This window comes from Falco biarmicus, chromosome 13 (assembly GCF_023638135.1).
Source record: "Falco biarmicus isolate bFalBia1 chromosome 13, bFalBia1.pri, whole genome shotgun sequence".
Classification (NCBI taxonomy): domain Eukaryota; kingdom Metazoa; phylum Chordata; class Aves; order Falconiformes; family Falconidae; genus Falco; species Falco biarmicus.
This window is the reverse complement of record NC_079300.1, coordinates 10,592,996-10,614,069: the sequence shown is the minus strand read 5'-3', so window position 1 is coordinate 10,614,069 and position 21,074 is coordinate 10,592,996. Positions and strand designations below refer to the sequence as shown.

Here is a 21,074-nt window from a genome sequence, read left to right as displayed (position 1 = left end):
GAACTTGCAGGGCTGAGACAGCCCAAAGGCATCAGAAAAAAAATATCCCCAGTAGCAGAAGTCCATCACGGTCCAGCGCAGGATGGTTGCTCCCCAGGGGGTGGTGAGACGGAGCCGAGTGTGATAACCAGGCTGGCAGGGCAGGGGCCTGTCCCATGGTACCTGAGCAAGGCCAGCAGGGCAGACCCCGGTGGCAGTCAAGTGATAGGAAGAGGCCAGATCACCATGTAAGTTCATGGGCAATGAGGCAGGTCTGAGATCAAGCCAGGAACATGAGTTCGCAAGTCATGGTCAGGATCTGCTCTGGTTACAGTGACCAGAGCCAGACACAGCCCAGTGGTCTCCAAGCAAGACCACAGTGACAAGGCAGGTCTGAGGTCAGGCCGGGGAGCCAGGCTGCAGGTCTGAATCTGGGTCTGGATCAGCAGGGTGCGCGGCCAGGCCCAGGTGCAGCCACGATGCAGCTGGAGCTGGAGCTCAGGCAGAGGGCAAAATGCTCCAGCCTCAGCCTGAAGCACTGCAGTGGGAAGTGGAACGGGGTCAGCCGTGGCCGTGGCCTCCCTGCAGCGCTGCCTGGGAGCCCGACCCCAGGGGCACCATGGGGGGCTGCGCTGAGCTGGCCCCGCGCCCGGCCGCCCAGCCGCCAGGAGGAGGGATGCTCTCAGGGCCCTTACCGAGTCACACCCGCTGTGATGCTGTACAAACGGGGAACAGGACTTCAGCACTGTTTAGTATTAAAAGCTAGTGGGTTTTTATTATTTTATGTGTTAACTGCTTAATTATATTGTGATGAGCTTAGCCTATTTTTTTATTTCCCATGGAAGATCTCCAGAAAGACTATTTTTTTCTTAATGCTTTATACCCTCACTTAAAGAAAGTGGAAGAGGCTACCCGTGTGTGAAACCTCCGCAAATAATTCTGGCTGGTGGAGAATCAAGCCCAGGCTGTTCAGATTCTTATGCTTTACTGACCCTGCTGTGCAGGAAAAATGATGATTTACAAAATCAGCCTAATTCTTTCTTCAGATAGGTCATATTAACTTCATTATAATAAAAACCACAGGGACACTCTATAGCCTGTAGCTAAGAAAAATCAATTTCACCAAAGCCAGACATAGCAACCATACTGATAATCACAAATACAAATAAATGAGAAGACAAGAAGAAAAGAAGAGTGAACCTGGGAAAGAAATGTCACTTGTGGCCAGGACTGCGCTGATATTTGCAATAGTTATGAGGTTCATGTAAGTCCTTAGAGCCTTTCTGTAGCTGCCACCATACTTGAAAAACATTTGTTCAAAATAAAATCAATAAAATATTATTGTTTCTGAAGCTTTTATGCTGCTGAATCATCCCCAGAGATGCTGGATAATTTCTTCATTCAAAGAGCCTTTCAACACAAAATTATGGTTTTGTTATAGTATTCTGGCATTACATGATTTGATCCAAATGTATAATTTTAATATTATATAAAAATATAAATAGAAGTATTATTTTGAGTGGAGACAAAATAATATTGAAATATTGTATGGAGTTATGTTCACAACAAATACGTTTGTTTTTTCAGTTTGCAAAACTCTTAAAAACATAAATTGTAAATAAAGGAGTAATTTAATTCCTTCAAAGATTAAACTAAGCCAAAAAGTTATGTGTGAAACACATCAACTGAGCCAAAAATAATTCCATTTCAATTTTACATCATAAGAAATTTCAACATATTTTGGTTTCATTCATTTCATAGTAGAAAACAGTTCAAAATCAGGTCATTCTCCAAAAATCATAACATTCAAATGAGCTGTAGGCTGTGCCAGCATTTCCCTTTTTATCAAGTCATCAATTTACAGCATCTCGTTTTCTGTCCGGAAGTTTCACCTTTGCCAGCTCAGGCTTCCCTAGCATGATGACTGTGTTCTACCTCTCTGCACAGGAACAGCTGATTTGCCACATGCCAAAATCAGGGATACCAGGTGTCACTCCATGCCCTCACACAGAGCACCCATCCTTGGCTTTAGTGAGTCAGAGGACAAGAGCACTGGGGCAAGAGCCTGTCACCCTTCAGTGATTTTCAAAATGCTTTTTTGTCCCTCTTTTCAGTTAACCGCCATACTTCTCACTTCTGCTATTTTATAATGCTGCCTATTCTATTAACTGTTTACATGTTGATTCTAATCTCACTGTGGCTCCATTAGTTTAATGACACTATGAGATTTATATCAACAAAATTAACTGGATTCTTCCCCAGAAGGAGTACTGGGAAAGAAATCGGCTTCATTAACTGCTAGCCACAGTCAAGAGTACTCCGTTTCAATTGGTTCTCTTCCTTCACTACAGCTGCTTACAATAGTAAATCAAACAGCAATGGCAGCAGGTGAAAATAAATGGCGTGGAGCTGGTGTGAACATAAACAGGGGGAGTTAAAGGGAATCACTGAAAGTCTGGATCCACAGTTTTGAGCATTCAATTTCGATATCATTTAGACTGTTCTGCAGACAAGGCTCAGAAATGACATTTGAATCAATACTTTAGCTTGGATCTGAGATTCAGGTTCAAAGACTTCTATGATTTAAAAACAAATACCAGAAGGGGTGTTTATCTAAGCAGTAACTGTATCTACAGTGCAGACAGCAAGCATCAGCGGTCAGTGCAGATTCATGACCATTTCCTTTATTTGCTGTGGTCACTTCAGCACAATCCTGCACCGAGCTTTCCATGTCACCAAAGCCACCACCAATGTTTACCATAATTAAGGACTGGTACTAATGTCCCAGACTAAATTCTTGAAGGAGACTGGAGGCATAGTTTCTGTATTTCCTGTGTCCTTAGGACATACCTGGATACTGTGGCACTCCCAGATGGCACTGATATGATGAACAGATTATAATGTTTAGTCATCACTACTGCAAATCCTGGTGCTGATTCAGCATATTTACGCAAACCTGTGAGTGGGCCAGCACTGTGGCTTTCTCCCTCCAACATGCACACATGGGCAGATAAGGGAACAGGATGCAATGTGTCTGGTCTGCACACATTTACTCTCTGTGACAGCATGATCAGACAGGACTGCAGCAAATCAGCTAAAAAACATGTCCAGATAGTGCTGAACTTCTCCATATTTTGGCCTGGTCTCTCACCTTCTAGCCAAACTGAGCAAAACACCTGGCAATAGTAGTCTGCGTACCTTCCATCACACCACACATGCTCTCTTCTCCCCCCAGGACTGTGAACTGTTAAGCTCTGCTTCTCCTTGTCCAGCAGTGAACAGGCCAGTAACACACAGAAGCCCTCCATCCAGTCACTGGAGATGAGCAGCAGGTGGATGCTGGCAGACAATTCCCAATTTACTTTTCAATTATGTTTCATGGTTTTTCAACACTTATTGATCTTATGATTTTATATCATCCATTATTAACTTACTGTCTGGGTAATGTCCAGCTAAAATCTGTTCTGATGTTTATTTGAGCAAACATTCTCATTTCACACCGACAATGCCTTTTATTCAGGCACAGATAATCAGTGGTCAGTGACCTCCAGGACTATTAACATTTTTACCAGTTATTATCAAGCCCTTATCTCTGAATATAGGTGAGGCATCGTGAATGCAAAAAACAAAAAAAAGGGTCAGTCACATTCAAAGGGTAAGAGATGCTGACTTATACATACATTTCCTATGCATTTGTTTAGAATTTTCAGCTACCCTTCTCTTACACTCATCCTTGGCCAATCAGAAAGATTTAAAAAAGCAAGGCCCAGACATCAAAGTTCTCAAGATGGGTTTAAAAAGAAAGGTTTTTATAAAATAAGTTAATTACAAATTCTATTTGTCTGACTTCAGAACCTGCCCATTGTACACACTCGTGGTTAAACATTTTCTTCTGCATCTCTGATATTATACATGTTAAGCATCTGTATTCAGAATATACATATATTATTTTTATTTCAAAGGTAGATTTTAAAGACCTCCCATTAGATATAATCATAAATACTATACAACCACAATACTTCCCTTATGTTAACCTGCTGCAACTTATATGCATGAGTTAAAGTGTTAAGAACAAGCTCTGAAAAAGGCAAATCCCTTGGAACTTCCTCTGACTCCATTCTAAACATCAAATTCTTAACCCCACCTTTTTCCCCAGCCTCTCGAGCCCCCCAGCAAACAGGTCAGTCTTGCAACAAATCCTTAAGCTCATGTATTTACAATTATGGTGTTTTTCTGGAAACCAATTTGCAGCCAAAGACACTGAGGACAAAACAAGGAAAACTGACACCCTTTTTGTTCCCTGTCTTAGTTCTTGAGGGCTCCTAAGCAATGAGACTCCTGTAACTACATTGTCAGCCTGCTCACTTCACAGTTGGTCTGCTCCAAATAGCTTTTGAACTTAAGGTCCATTTGAAAGGAATTTGATAGACAAGGTGATGAAGCTTCTAGAAGTTTGATAAAAAAACGGTAACTGGTAAAGAAAAATAAGCTGCAGGCAGGGAGGGAAAGCTATAGTTGTAGCTCCTGCTTTGAAGACCATAACTGAACCAAATTTATATAACATCACATTTTGTCCTGGTTTTGGTCAGGATAGAGTCAATTTTCTTCTCAGTAGCTGGTACAATGCTGTGTTTTGGGTTCAGTACCAAAACAATGTTGATAGCACACTGATGTTTTTAGTTGTTGCTAAGTAATGTTTCTATTAAGTCAAGGACTTTTCAGTTTTTCAGGCCCTGCCAGGGAGAGAGCTGGAGGGGCACAAGAAATTGGGAGGGGACACAGCCAGGACAGCTGATCTGAACTAGCCAAAGGGATATTCCATACCATTGAACGTCAGGCTCAGTACATAAACTGGGGGGTTGGCTGGGGCAGGCTGATCACTGCTTGGGGGCTAGCTGGGCATTGGTGAGTGGGTGGTGAGCAATTGTACTGCGCATCACTTGGGTTTTTTTTTTTTCCTCTTGGATTTTATTCCTCTTTCCCTCTCTCTCCATCACTGCTGCTACTACTATTATTATTATTATTTGTTGTTGTTGTTTTTATTATTATATTTCATGTCAATTATTAAATTGTTCTTATCGCAACCCACAAGTTTTACCTTATTCCTGGCCCTCCTCCCCATGCCTCTGGTGGTGGGGAGGAGTGAGCAAGCAGCTGTGTGGTACTTGGTTGCTGCTTGGGGTCAAACCACAACACATTTACATCAGGGGGCACCCTGTTTACACCCAGCAGAGAAATGACACGTGAATGAAGACAGGACACATTTATATATTTTTCCATCATACTTGGGGGAATTTTTTTTAAATGTAGAGCTACCCCAAAAACTGCAAAGCTTTTTTTTTTTTTTTTTTTTTTTTTTTTCCCAGCTAGCTGTAAAATCAGGCTGCCCTGGTCTGAAGTTATGAGGCATCACAGACTAAGAAAAGTAAAGAGAAGCTAGCCAAGAATTCACCTATAAGCAACTGGAGCCATATGTGTCCTTGTTAGCTGTCGGCTCGCTTAGGAGCAGAAACAACAGCAGCTGCAGAGCAGCACAGGCTGGAAGCTGGATAAGGTCTCGCTACGTGCATAATTGACTGAGCTGTGCGATTTGATAACCCCAGTCTGCAAGTGAAGTGCTATTGCAGAAGGTAGAGAACAGTCAGCTAGCGTAGCAGTTGTCCTCCTAACAAATCAGAGATATCTGTAAATAGTTACAACTATACTTTAGGAAAGGAATAACTGGTTATTGCATATTACCTCATTTATTTGTCAGCTCTCTTCCTTTGCCCCTCTAGAATAAAGTTCTATTTATTAAGCATTTGATTCCCTGTGTTTCAAGTGGGGAAGATAAACCTCTTTTTGGTGTGTTCTCCCAGATTTCTGGAGAGAGGCTCAGGATGGATGTTTAACTCCTTAAAGTTTGAGTGTGGATCACCTTTTACTATTGCAAATCAAGTCTTAGTAAAAGTCATAGAGATAAACAAGCTTTTGATAAGCTACTTGAGAGAAATGCCACGTTTAGATAAATATTCCTATTCCTTCCAGCAATCTGTTTATAGAAACAGCTTTATTAAAGCAACACACAAAACTTCCAGGCAATAAATGTAAACCCAAAATAATTATTATGAGATATCAAACTGGATGACAAATTATAAAAATACATTATACTTACTCAAGTACACCCAATATCTAATTAACTGCTGACTCTGCCTGGAGTGCTTGTCCACTTTTTAATAATAAAGTCCAATCCTTCCTTTCCAAAGAAATCAAGGACAAAACTCTCTACACTGGGAACAAAATCTTACTTTTACTTCTGCAGTCAATTTTGCAGGAATTGTACAGTTTGTGCTGTTTATTCATAGTGTTTCTATTTCATACATAAAAAATACATAAGCCACTGTCAAGAAAATGATCAGTGTCACAATGAACAGCACAGAACAAAAGGAGAAAAAAGGACCAAACTACAAACAATAGACGAGTGAGGGAATTATGTTATAAATTACCTAATTTGATGCCTTTCTTCAATATGACCACCCATTTGAAAAATTAAACAGTATTGTAAGTAATGAATGGGGGTGCACTTTGGAACACAGCAATGAAGCAAATATTATTTTTAACTGATGAGATGTATTTCAAATGTCTTTTATTATTTACACAACATTAATTTCACCACTTGTTTTCAATCCTCCACAGAAGAAATTCTGAATTATTATAATGAAACATTATAAAAACAGAAACAAAAGAAATGCCCTGCTGCATCAGAGCATGGTTCATCCAGCGCAGTATTCATCTCCCACTGTGACAAAACACAGTTGAGGTTAGGACAAACATAGAACATGCCCCCTTTCTGCAAATTATTCCCCTTGTACTTTTCCAGTACCCAGTCATTGTACTAGGGATTTTAAAGAGTTCTTATCTGCTTAGTCCTTCTAGTACTCACTTAAGGACCTGCTGTCCATGAACTTTTCTAAGCCATTTCTGACCCTGATGATACTGTCTGCCTCCACATCTTCCTGCGGCAACAAGTTCCAGAAGTTCACTACCAGTTGCGAGGGGACTATTTTTATCCATTTATAACTGATTTGCACTAGTTTTGACTGCCCCCGGTTCTAATATTGTAAGATTCTCCATTTAGCTTATCTACCACCAGAGAATTTTCAAGTGTTTCCTGAAATAACTATAAAAGAAAGCCACTGCTTCAGCTCTATAATTTTAAAATATGATTTCTTAGACAGCAGACATGCTAGAAGTTGGGGTTTTTTTTAATAAGGATTAATGAAATAAGGTAATGGTTAAGGAAGATTACTCATTGTATTTCCCAATGTTTCTCACAAAAATAAGTCAAAGAAAAATTTCAAAGTCAAGCGTGTAAGCCCAAGTTAACTACACAGCTAGCACCTTTTTCTATGAGAAGGTGATCCAACCCTTCACACCAACCAGGATTTAGAACTATTTCTCGTCTGAATCTGATCTTGTCACTTTTGACTCACATTGGATTTTCTTATTTTCTTATTCAAGAGTTTGAATTCTGTATTCAAACTTCAGCCATTTCTTGACAAGCAATTACTGCCTATTAAGAATATCTTCAACTATCCCGAATAAAAGATTTTGAATACAATGAGACAACATCTCCTCCTTTCTGCTTAGCAGGGGATATCAGCATATCCTGTGAAAGGTATGAATCTTAGTATGTACTGAATTATTTTAAAAAATACAAAATATTACCAGCAATTCTCTGAAGAAGTCTATGAAGGCTACTACAGCCAAAGAGCACAGAGAACTGCTCAGATTGAGAATGCAAAGGCAGCTTTATGTCACTTCATGCCATGCCTAGTTTACATCGATATTAGGCCAGTCAGTCCCATTCCGTGTAGCAGTTTGAAATGATGTAAAGCTGACAGAAGTCTGCTCTAAATTTTCTCGAGCTGGAAGAGTAGCAGGTTCTCACATAGAAACTGTGGAACACCAGCTGGCAAGTGCACCTTGAGCTACATCCCTTTTTCTGTGATCTCCTTGTTTCCTTTTCACTAGTTCTCTGCTCAGTAAGGATACGTAAAAACAGGGATATGGATATAGCCATCATTTGACCGCAAATATTTCAGATATTTTCAGTTCAACTGTCTTTACAGTAAACAGAAACTCAGGATTGCATAATACCTGCATACATAAACTGGACCTTCTTAATGCCAGGCTCAGCAGCATACCGTTAGAAGCTAAGTATTTTTCATAGTAAAACACTATTGCACAGTGCCTGCTTAAAGAATCACAAAATAGTCACTTTGATGTGTAGTCCAGAGAGAATTATAAGGCCTACTTTCCTCAAAATCTGCTCGATCACTATATAATCATTTACTTGCTGTTTGCAAATGTTAATCCGAGGTCAAGGTAATGGTCCTCTGACACAACAGTTCAATTTATACAAAACCATGCCCTTTTAGCACTATTTATAACTGTGGCGGGCTACTCTGATTTAAAAGCATACTACTGGCTTTATCAGAATGTGGGCAGAAGTGACCTAACATCACAATCACAAAACAATGCTGCTTCTAGCTTCAGCTTTTTTATAACTACTGCAGCGCTCAAATGTCCAAAAAATCCCAAGCATTACACCTACAGACTGTAATATTACTGAAACAAATGCAAGAGTGGCCCTGGATTTGGTCAACAGACATCGCCGAGGTGGCTATGGTTTTTGTTTATTCTGTGTTGCTGATGCACACGAACTACATATAGTAAGTATTAATTTAAAGGCTGATTTACACAAGACTGTGTTTTTAAAATAATGAGCCAGATCATTAAAAGCTTATGTTTAATGCTTTTAACAGAGCAATGTGGAAGTAATTCAATGAATCAGCTCTGATTTACACTATCTTACTATTCATTTGTGCATGATTTATTGTACATAAGCTTGATTGCAAACAATGCCAAATGCCCTCTGTTCTCTTGGCCAACGGGATATTGGCATAAGAGACGCTCCAAACAGCTTCATACAACACCGGAGATTAATCTGTCCTGCCTGTTGTGAGTTCTCAGATGTTATGTTCAAAATTTATATTTGGTGAGTTTCTTTAATCTGCAAATGCCTTTATTTAGATCAATTAGACCTGCAAAATCAGTATTTTGTTATTATCTTAATTTTGGAGATAGCTGGATAACTGGAGGGAAGGGAAAAAGGCAGAAGAAAGGAGATAAAAATGCCACTCTGCAAAACAGGGGAAGGGCTGGATAAAGAATCAATTTCAGTCTTTTCCTATTTCCTTCCTACTTCTATTTCTTTTTCCTGGAGAGGATACATAAGCCTTTCTCAATGATTGCCTAAATGCCAGAGCAAATCAATAGCAGAAAAAGCAATGAATTTTGCTGTCTTTGCAGTCCAGGGCCACAGCTTCAGCTATCACACAGAGCTTACAAGAACAGAAAAGACCGTTCTATCTTAATGCTACAGAATTTTCCCTGCAAGGCCTCTGTACTTTCTCAGATCCAAAGTCACCAGGGATGGTCTCCTGCATACTGATCACGTATGCTACTGTGCAAGAAGTTATGTTGGCTCGACCGCCAAAATGACATTTTAAAAAAATTAACAATAATACATATATATAAGACCAGAACATTATTTTTATTATCTCCTTGCAATAGTGTGCATCAAGGCTATCACATCAACCCCCTTAGAAATTCCAGTAGAGCAGCTCCTAGTAGCTGGATCTCTACTGGGTTTATATGGGAGTTCTAGAAGCATAAGATACTCAAGTATTCACACTAGAATAGGTCTGGGCTCGTGCAGCACAGAACTCTAGTGCCCAAGATGCTTTTAAAACAACTAAGAAGGCAACATATAAGATTCTAATTTTTTTCCCAATAGCTATCCAGCAGATGAACAGAGGAATTTTCTGCTGCATATTTGGATGTAGACACTTAATTTCACCCACACTCTGCTTTAGGCCTTATTGAATCCAAATGCATCCTGCTGAAGAAAATAAACATTTGCCAGGGATGAACTGGCTTCTTTAGTATTTCACAGGTTTGGATGACACAGCGAATGTATTTAGTCATTTCAGTTTTAGAGGGCTCCTAGCGAATAGCATGTTTTATCTATCTTACCCTTCCATTCAGTGCAATTTCATAAATACACTTCAGGAAAATATAGTCTTTCCCACTGCCTCTGTTCTCTTTTACTAATATGTTGACTAGGATCTTGAAATTAGTGGGACTTTTAAAATAAAATGGAAATACTAACTACCCCTAAACAGAGAATAATCACATGGCTAGTGGGTAGGATGGGTGTGCAGGACAAGTATATTCTTTCCCTGATTCTGCCAATGAGTAACATTTGTCTTTGTGCAAGTCACCTAGCCCCTGTTTTAAAAATAGTGACAATGCCAAGACATACGCATACTGCAAAACTCCTGTTTAACATGACACTGGTGGACTCTCACTAATAAAAATATTACACTAAACTGCAGTAATTCTTTCTCAACGTCTTGTCTATACAGAAACACTCTGAAAAAGGAATATGAATGAATGAAATTTCATAAAACCTGAGGACACTTATTCACAGTAAAGGGCTTTGCATCATTTTATCTAAATGACAAAATAAAATACATCTCTGTTCATTCTGAATGTCCATACAAGGTTTGCATAGAGTTTAAATAATCCATTCCGAATGTGAATTGAGATTCATTTTCCTGCAGAAAAATATAAAACTGTTCCTGTGGGTCCCAGCTAATTCTTAACGTCACATCCCATTACACTGGCAGTGAAATTCAAATTCTAGCTCTGCATCCTATTTGCTCAGGAGATAGAACATACTAGAAGAATTTCAGAGCTAAGGCTCCTGACTTGGTAGGGATTACTACAGTTTTGTTGCATCACCCCCTGAATAAACTAAGCAGGAAACAAAGTTCTGAAAGAGTATCTGGTCACTAAGGTCATTTGAAATGGTTGTAGCTATATAACTGTTTATATAAACAATCGATTTCTAATAGACCAATATGTTCTATGTGAAAATCAGAATGGCAACTTTTAACACGGGCATTTGCTGTACTTGATGGAAGTCAGGTTAACAACAAACTTCTCACAGATTCTTAACAAAAGCATTCTTAAGAAGCAACAGTTTTAAGTTGCAGGAAGGGAAATTCTGACTAGATGTAAGGAAAAAAAAAATAAAAATGGAGAAAGTGGTTAAGTACTGGAACAGCCCAGAGAGGCTGTGGAACATCTGTCTTGGTGTTATACAGAACTCAGCAGAACCTAACTTTGAAGTTAGCTTTGCCTTGAGCAAGTGCCTGGACAAGATGACCTCCAAAGGTCCCTTCCAGCCTAAACCCTTTCTATGCATGTCAGCTCAGAAAAACCTTAATAGGGAACTGGGGAAGCTACATCACAGACTAAACACACCTACTTCAAAAAAAGTTTCTTTCAGACCAAACCTCTTGTATACAAACCTTCTTACCTGCACTTCCAGGGAAATTCATCAGTCTTCTACTTAGCATTGGATGTGCTGGAAACTGAATGTTCTGTGTCATCCAGAAGACACTGGAAGTCTTGTGAATACAGTGACATCTATTCTGTGGCAAGTATGGCACCCAGACAGAGTCATAGGTCAATAATGCATTAACCTGATCTTCATCTGAACTGCCCAGAAATGTGTGTCACAAAATCTCTAAATGAAGACCAGGCTTTAATATGGCTCACTATAAAATAAAATCTATTGATTTTATTGCTAGAGTTGTTAAACATAAGCTAAAGGTTTGGAAAAGGGTTAAGTCCTCATATAAGTGCAGCTTTATTTAACTAGTTGTCTCAAAGGAGCTGTACTCCACATTCCACTGCTGGTAGCAGAACCAATGTTTTAAGAATAATTTGCTGACAACTAAAGAGCACTAGAAATGTTTTTTTAAGCATGTTCCTAGTATATTAGCCAGAAATACCAGTGTTACATTTTGTCAGTTTTCTGTCATAGTGTTTGTGGCATGAAAATGTAAAATATTGGTAGTGTCAGTACATATATGATATGTAGCAATACTTGTCCTTTATTGTTGCAGTCCAGTGATGCAGTCTGGAATGAGAACTACTAGTCCAAAGCTTCATTTAAACAGGACAGTGGTAATACTATCGTACGGGACAAATCAGGAAGGCCATGATGAGACAAAAGGCATTTACTCTTTTTGTTAAGATGGGAAAAGGAATGGAAGAAAAGGTCTACCCACTTTTTAATAAAGATTTATATAACCTTGAGTATCTCTGGCATCCTAACATCCCCTGCTAGCTAGTATTATCTTACTGTAATTAAGTATTAGAATGACTGAGAAGGCTGGTTTAGTTTTCCATTGTCTACTCAGACATGTAAACTGAGAATTAAAACAATTCTTGTAAAGGGAGATCCCACTTTATCCGAACACAAATTTTGAGTGGTACCAGATCAACCATTCCATTAATGACCACATCTGTTATTCTTAGAAGTACTGTACATTAAAAGGAGTCACAATTTCTGTGTTCACCTACATCCAATTAAATCCAGTGAAAATAACATCATAATCAGGTGTTCTTTTTTCCTCTCAGGACTTTGGGCAATGTAAGATTATCACATATATAAGACAGCTGCTAAAGAAACCTCAACTATATGGATTTAATTGTGCATTAAGTCCAGGTAAAATAAACACTGTTGTAAACCAATGCACACCTTAAACCAGCCCTAGTACCGAATTACAAGTCTGTGCACTACTAGTGTATGGTAACTGTAACAGATTCATTCATCTGCTTGCAAATTCAAGTGGAATGTTAAGAATAAGTAACAGAATAAAGGTTACCCCACTCTTCTAAAGCCGACTTTACTAATGTCAGATGATATCACCATTCCAGTCCACCAAAACATGATAATGAGTATCAGAAAAAAAGTAAACTTGGAAAGAACGCCCATTTGGGATGGTAAGATTCTAAGGTGGAACTAAAAGATTAATTTTTAAAGGTCAGAGGTTTTTTTCATGTTACAGGACAAACCTGTATTTGTGGAGTGAGGGATAGGTATTCCACTTCCAAGGAAATGCTTGCATTTCAGTTTCTCATTATGAGTTTGTATTAAAGGCACACGCACTCTCCCAAGAGTATTAATATCCATTGCAACATTAGTAAATTCTTGGGTTTTACAGTTCCTCCTGACTTATTATAGTGTAAAATTGTCCTGTGAAAGTTGAAGTCTTAGAAGTCACCAAGCAACATTAAAATATTGCTGCAAAGGCCTTGGAGAAGTTCAACAGGGAGAGTAACCACACAAACTACTTTGACGTGGACAAAGTTGAAAAGATTTTGAAGTTAATAATTGGCATTTTGTCCTAGAATTACTTATAAATGACAAAATTTTGTAAGCAGCTCCAAAATCATGGGACCAGCACTCCAACCCTTCCAAGATCAGAACTACTGCTTGTCACCTCTCAGTATAAATCATCTGCTTAAAGTTGAAGGTCGTACTTCTGCAAAGACTTGTTATCGACTTTAATTTAAGCACGTAAAAGCAAAAGGATTTCTCATATGCTAAAACCTATGGCAGTGTGATGGCATCCAAAATGTCAGAGCCTTCTCTGTGTGTATATTTTTATTTTGAATGTCTATTTACCTATCATATGACATACAAGAGTTTATTTACTACTGACTAGAGTTCTTCAAGATGTACAGTCATGTGTATTATCAGTCATACATTCTGCCAACTAAAGTCAGATAATTTCTTACTCTTAGAATATTTAGTACATGGGTAGAACACAAAGTGGACCGCGCTTAGTATCAGTTTGAGTCTCTGCTGTAGAGCAAAACAGCACTCGGAGAGCTCTGAAGGACAGGAGGCAAATTTTATATCTGCACTGTACTTCTTGAAGAACTACTGGCTCTGGTAAACTCCTCCATCTTTGAGTGATGTCAACATGAAGACTTATCCTTTGCGTGATTGGAAGTATAACTCTCGCATCACCACAATTTCTTGTTGGTAAATATCTTCACTTAAACAGCACAGGGTCATTCTGCCAACACATGAGTAAGTTCAGGCCACCTCTGCAATGAGGTCCCATGGCCCCTGCCATAACACATGTTGATCTTGGAAACTGCCTACATTATAGCATGCCAATCCCACCTTTCTGCAGCTTTTAATATTGCTCAGAAGCTCGATGGATGGTGTTTTACACTGTAGTCCCATGCAGGATGTATCCCTACTCCCCTTTAGCAAGTGGCTGTTTTTAGATTGCCTGGATTCATGGATTTCTCTCAAAATGCTTTGTCTTCACATTTCATCATCTTTAGCCACAGTAACAATTTAGATTGTACCACTGACTTAGAAACATGAATTACAATTACAAAAATACCACCAAGTATGTGCATCCACTTTTAACCAATTTAGTTAATCTAGTGAAATTTGTGTGCACACACATGCTATGGACACCTTCAACACAGACTTGAAATAAACTACTATAGCTGGAAGTTAAAATGAAACACCTCTTTATGGATTTTAATAGGATCACAAAGGCCTCCTCCCATGTTCTTACGCAGTAACACCTTCTCTATGAATAATGCCACTGACAACAGAGAAAGCAACAATCTCACAATAACTGGCAGAATTTCATCCCAAATTAACATCAGTACCGGAGTACTATGCACTCCCACCACTGCAAAGGGGTGGTTGCCATCCAGTAGGTCTGTATTTTCACAGGAACAGCAGTCCAATTTAGGGAGAAAACTCTAAGGACACTATTTCCTAAAAACACAGGCTGTAAATGTAACAGGTTTTATAACATACACATACTAGACAAAGAAATAAATCAACAATTCCTGGAACTCATAAAGGTGTAAGGCAAGTAAGGTATAAATTACCTAATCTATTTTTCTTACTTGAATACATGTATATGTATGAATATTTGAACAGCACAGTAATAAAAGCATGAAGTAGAGAGGATTTTGACAACAATACGAAATGTGGTTGCTTTGAAAATCACAGGACTTTAAATACACCTAGTTACCACTTCTCATTTGACCTCTTGGTTTCAGACTGCCTCCCATGAAGGTCACATGTTAAGATTCTCTATAAAAGAGACCAGCTGTTCCAAATCCACACAACAAGCAGATCAGGCATTGGAATGTGAATTTCTGGATGACTGTCATGCTGTAAGTAAAATCTTAGAATGAGAACTGATACAATGGGTGGCACCAGGAAGATCTTCCCACGATATTTCTGTGCGTTTCTTATAAGCATGCACCCAAATTAAAAATTAAAAATCCAGTATGTACAAGTCCAGATCTTAATTTTACAGCTGCTAGTTTTTATCCTATAAGGAACCAGTCTGATCTCTCAAATCTAAATGGAACTGGAGTCTGGCATATTACAGGCCTAGAACTGAGCTTTTCACTTTGGATCTAGCTTTCACATTCAAATTGTGGCCATTCCCTAATAAATCATTCATGCTATTTTAATAAAAACTTTTACACTAACATGAGTCGTAGATCTTGAAAAAAAATATAAGTAATATGTCATCCCAGTGAGCCCAGGGTTACTTTTTTTTTCCTTTGCTGCAGGGGAATGGAGAGTGGAAAAATTCAGGCTTGCCTGCAGGTTACTATCAAAGTACTCTCCTCACCTCACCTTCCCACTACAATAATAGCCTACACCAAAGAAACAACTAGGCAAGATCATAATTTCAGCATAAATTGCTGCCCAGAAATGAAACTGAAGAAATGAAATAAACATACGAAAAAACAGAACACATAGAACTTTTGTTTTATTTACGTTCATTTTCTTCTGGCTCTTTATACTCCAGAAGACTGGAAAAGGTTGCAAATGAACTAGTAGTAGAGCCAAGAGTTCACTAGAGTGAAGCACAAGTCAGATAGCTAGAGGTTTTGAATTCTGTTCCCAATGCTGCCATCACTGGTGTATGTGTGTAAAATGCTATTAACATTTGTAATCATTGGCCCAAACATATATCAAGGTAAAGCACCCACTACAGAAAGCATATACAGAACCCTTTACCCAAATTCTGTGCTCTTTCACATGAGCAATTCCACACACAATGACTGGACAGCAGATGAAAGTCACAGCAACCAGGATGCTAAAGGAAGTAATGCTAAAAGATTACAACAAATGACTTTTAAAAAAATAAATATGGAAGAAAGCTCTATCTTGAGCTTTGTCTGAAACAGCATAGCTACACAGTGTCTCTTTTTGAGGACTTTAAGCAAAATTTCAGAATAGCCAAGCAGACGTTTGACAAGCAAAGAGGGGAAAACAAGGGAAAAAAAATCGGTCACCCACAGGGTGCTCATTTTGGAGACATCAGTAGCTGACCAGTTTCTTACAGACATAAAAAGAGAAGCAAGATGGAGAGTAGCAGCCCTCTAAATGCACATGGCAAAGTGATCTTCACAGTCAGGAACACTCAAAAATGGCATATATTTTAATCAATATTAATCACTGGCAAATATCACTGGTCAGAAAGCTCAGGATCTAGCTAAGTTATGTAAACATACTTAGGTATCAAAGGAACTAGTCTAACTTTTAAAATGTTGAACTTTCAGTAGCTTGTATTAACTCCATCACGAGAACCCAGATGTGCATTGCTGGGGTTTTTTTCTTTCCTTTTCCTTAGCACATGGGATTCTGTAAGGCAAGAATTATCAGTGATCCAGATGAACTGGATGGAACAGACATAAGCTATGAAATCTACCGTCCCCAGTTATGTACCCACTTACTGAAATGTCTCTGGCTATATCCTCATGCTGGCTACAGCAGCCTCACTTAGTCCAGACTGACAGATGATTGCAATGGATGTTTATGGCCCTTTTGTTATCGCTTGGGAGTGATGCAGCGTGTCAGGGCAGACTGGCTTTTGACTACTAGGTCAATCAGAGAATGAATTAGAACTGAGCTGTCCCTACGGCTCCCTCCAAGTGTGTCTTCTCTCAGTCCAATCATACTCCTTAGTTAAAGTGACTAGAGATTGGCAAACAAGTTCAAAGGAATCATAGAAAGCAAGAGGAGGAAAGATAATGTTTATCATATTTGGTATTTCAGTTTGTATTACAACAGCTACTCCAGTGTGGGTTTCATTTTGTTTTGATCCATCACAAATTTTGCTCAGTTGGTTATATAATTTTATTTTGTTATGGTGCAATGTTTCCAGATGATTTTCAGTAATTTGACATTTTATCATCTACTCCTTCTCTTCTATCTTAAAAAAAACACAGGTTCTTCTTTTTCCTTACAGATCACCAGAACTGTAAATGCAAACTTACTACCTCCCACCTCTCTTTTTCTCACCACTTTCTTCTGTCCTATTAACATCTCACTTAAAACTTCCTCCCCCAGCATTTTTATGAACAGCAGCATGACTATGGGAAAAGACGCAGATACTCAGCTCTGGGACAGCCACACAGATATCTCCATCACCATTTTGGTCACAGACATTATCACAGGCATAGATGTCCACCCTCTTCTCAATCTAGACCTGAAGACCCTGAGCATAACCACAGCTGTTACAAAGAACATCAAGACAGTCATGAAAGACCTGCTTCTCCTCCTTCCCCTCATGATGGACCACATCACCACCTTCACCCTCCACACCATTGTCCTCCACCTCCTCCCCATTATGGACCCCATCACCACCCTCCTTCCTCCTCACCATGATGGACCTTATCCTCCCCCCCAAGAACCACAACATCCCCCTTCTACTCCTCCTCCACATGATGAACCACATCCTCCTCCTCCTTCCCCAAAGGAATGACATCATTTCCCTTCTCCTCCTCCTCCTCGTGACAAACGACATAATCCTCCTCTTGGTCCCTGTCATGGACCTTACTGTCCTCCACCTCCTCATGGACATCATCCCCATCCCTCCTCCCCATTGTAGACCACACTGTCCTCTTCCTCCTTGTGGATGACATCACCACCATCCTTCTCCCTGTGGTGGACCACAGCACCCTCCTCCTTCAAGACACCCTCCTCATCTCTATCCAGACATCACTGCAACAAGACAAGCATATTGGGAAAGTATTTTCCATTTCAAGTAACAGGAGCTGTCTATCACATTCCAGTTCTAAATCAGCAGGATCCTCTCACACCTCCCACAGCAAACTTTCCTGAGCCATCCCAAAGCAACCCTCACTCCTCCAGCAGTGTGAAGGTATTCTCTTCACTAGCTCAAGTCTAAAGGAGATGCCAGAAGCTCTGCATTTTTCAGATCACTCTACACAAAGTCATGCCCAGGAAACCCCGAATTTGTTCTTCCAAAAATTTTGCCTTTATTTCTACATAGCTCCGTGGCAGAAAATTCTCTTACATGACCTCAGAGAAAGAGGTTCCTGGCTTGAGAGTTGCAGGGCCAATGACAGTCGTATAATGAATAAAAACAGCATGTAGAGAAGCGTGGAAAGCATACGGTTTCTAGAAGCACTGAAAATAATGATTAAGACAAGTATTCCAATCTGTTTCTTGATCCCAGCTATCTCAGGCTCCACTCTAACTGAAAGGCTCAAAATTCTGAGTCACTCAGATAATGTGAATGGGTATAAAACTCCCCAGCAAAACAATGCTCCTTTAGTTCTAACAAAAAGGAAAATTCTCTAATAGTGAAAACTACCATCTAAAATCTTTCATTTTCTCATAGTTCATAATTATAATATACTTCTTTGAGGGAATCTGACCTAGAGAAAATTTTATCACCTTCCATAAAAAATTATCCATGGCACTACATTCATTCTTTATAAAGATTCAAGGAAAAGAAAAATAGGTAAGCTTTTTTTTTCTTGGCCCAGTTGCCAAAGTTTTGTCTTTGTTGTTACTATGGATGTTTAGCTGCACAGTAAACATCCATGAGGCATACTCTAGCATAAATTCACTAATGGTGGGCAGGTTACCACCATTATCTAGAAAAGGTCTGAGAATAGTTAATGACTTGCAGTGTAACACTGCAAGGTGGCCTGCACAGGTACTTCCGTTGCTACAGTTGTTGGTGGTGATATACCAGAAATACTACATCCAAGGACAGCCCTATTCAAATAATTTGTAACTGTTCTCAGGGGAGGAGAAAAGCAGATGCATGTAATAACTCTTTCATGTAAATATTTCCTTTATCACTGAACCTTCCTCACTGGAAACTGGGTTGAGAAGAGCAGGAAAAGAGAATACTGCTGTCTATACTCTAGCCCCCACCAAGGTAAAGTCCATTTTGACAGACCTGGGACCCCAATGACTTAGTTCAGAACAGTTACCTCATAAGCAATAACATGGGATTAATCTCAAAAAATTAGTAAATTGGTCCTCAAAGTAGCTTTATAATGGCATACAGTAAAATACAGTGTGAAAGCTACACTGAAGAAACAAAATGGGGACAGCATTTCGTGTAACTGAGTGAAGGTTGTCTTAATTTTTAAAAGTGCATTATCCTGTAGGAACAACCTTATTTCTGGCATAGTTTATCCACAGTGTCTAAAGCACATTTTCTTTAATGAGAACTTGTAGTAAGTGTGGTGGGTTGATCCTGGCTGGACACCAGCTGCACATCAAAGCCACTCTATCACTCCCGCTCCTCAACTGGACAGGGGAGAGAAAATACAACAAAAGGCTCACAGGTCAAGATAAGGACAGGGAGATCACTCACCAATTACCATCATGGGCAAAACAGACTTGAGGAAATTAGTTTATTACCAGTCAGACCAGAGTAGGATACTGAGAAATAAAACCAAGTCTTAAAAACTCCTTCCCCCCTCCACTCCCTTCTTCCTGGGCTTAACTCCCAATTACCTCTACCTCCTCCCGCCCAGCAGTACAGGGGGTGGGGAATAGGGGTTGTAGTCAGTTCATCACACACTGTTTCTGCTGCTCCTTCCTCCTCAGGGGGAGGGCTCCTCACACTCTTCCTCTGCTCCAGCATGGGATCCCTCCCACGGGAGACAGTCCTTCACAACCTGCTCCAGTGTGGGTTCCTTCCATGGGGTGCAGGAACAGAATACTCAAGTGTCGGTCCCCCACAGGGTCACAAGTCCTGCCAGCAAACCTGCTCCAGGCTAGGCTCCTCTCTCCACGAGGCTACAGGTCCTCCCAGGAGCCTGCTCCAGCAAGGGCTGCCCACAGGGTCACAGCCTCCTTTGGGCATCCCCCTGCTCCAGCATGGGGTCCTTCATGAGCTGCAGGTGGGTATCTGCTCCACCATGAACCACCATGGGCTGCCAAGGGACAGCCTGCCTCACCATGGTCTTCACCATGGGCTGCTGGGGAAATCTCTGCTCTGGTGCCTGGAGCACCTCCTCCTCCTCCCCCTTCGCTCAACCTTGGTGTCTGCAGAGCTGTTTCACATATTCTCACTCCGCTCTCCAGCTGAATTTGCTGCTGCACAGTTTTTCCCCCCCTTCTTAAATACATTATCCCAGACATGCTACCACCGTCCCTGATTGGCTTGACCTCTGCCATCAGCGGGTCTGACCTGGAGCCAGCTGGCATTGGCTCTACAGACACAGCAGCAGTATCTAGCAGCTTCTCACAGAAGCCACCCCTGTAGTCCCCCTGCTACCAAAACCTTGCCACACAAACCCACTACAGCAAGAAACAACTGGAACACTGGAACTGAGGCAATCCCAAGGTGTCCACAGATTCAAAGCAGAGCTATTTGGTGCTCAGCACTGGAGACAAGTGCCAGATGTTCTCAGCCAGCTCTAATTCTGGCTCTGCCAGACACAGGCAACATTACTTAATCCCTTGTTCTTGGGCATCATTTTCCCTATCTGTAATGATTACAAAACGTTATGAAGACTGACTAATCCATGGTCCAAAGGCAGTCTCCACGCAACAACAAAGATGGACACTTCCAATAGGAGCATGAAGGACAAGGTTTATCAAGCATTATCGAAGAGTTATGTGACATTCAATGATATGCAATCTGTCCAAAGACTTTTTTCAAATACATTCTGACTTCTCAGAACTATTCTAGTACGAACACTAAACAAATCTATAAAATTTACAGGGTTTTTGTCCAGAACCAGAACTTCATTGCCACTGTGACCTTCTTGGGTCTTTTATTTAAGCCTTCTAAAATTCATTCTCAGTAGCAGTTTAGAAGTTAAGAAGCCAGAAAGCTACCAACATTGCT

At 40.1% G+C, this 21,074-nt stretch overlaps 1 protein-coding gene across 1 annotated transcript; it reads left to right on the top strand.

Annotated features, from left to right (window-relative positions):
- Positions 1–458: 458 nt before the first annotated feature.
- On the top strand, positions 459–19,520 carry HRG (histidine rich glycoprotein). The gene is given in 15 exon segments (XM_056358857.1): positions 459–539; positions 8,538–8,693; positions 11,423–11,530; positions 12,520–12,607; positions 13,107–13,130; positions 13,133–13,268; positions 14,946–15,102; positions 16,581–16,732; positions 17,006–17,030; positions 17,300–17,611; positions 17,730–17,821; positions 17,823–17,941; positions 17,944–18,105; positions 18,108–18,173; positions 18,176–19,520. Coding segments are annotated over 15 exon segments (1,776 nt in total). The 3' UTR covers positions 18,274–19,520.
- Positions 19,521–21,074: the final 1,554 nt, after the last annotated feature.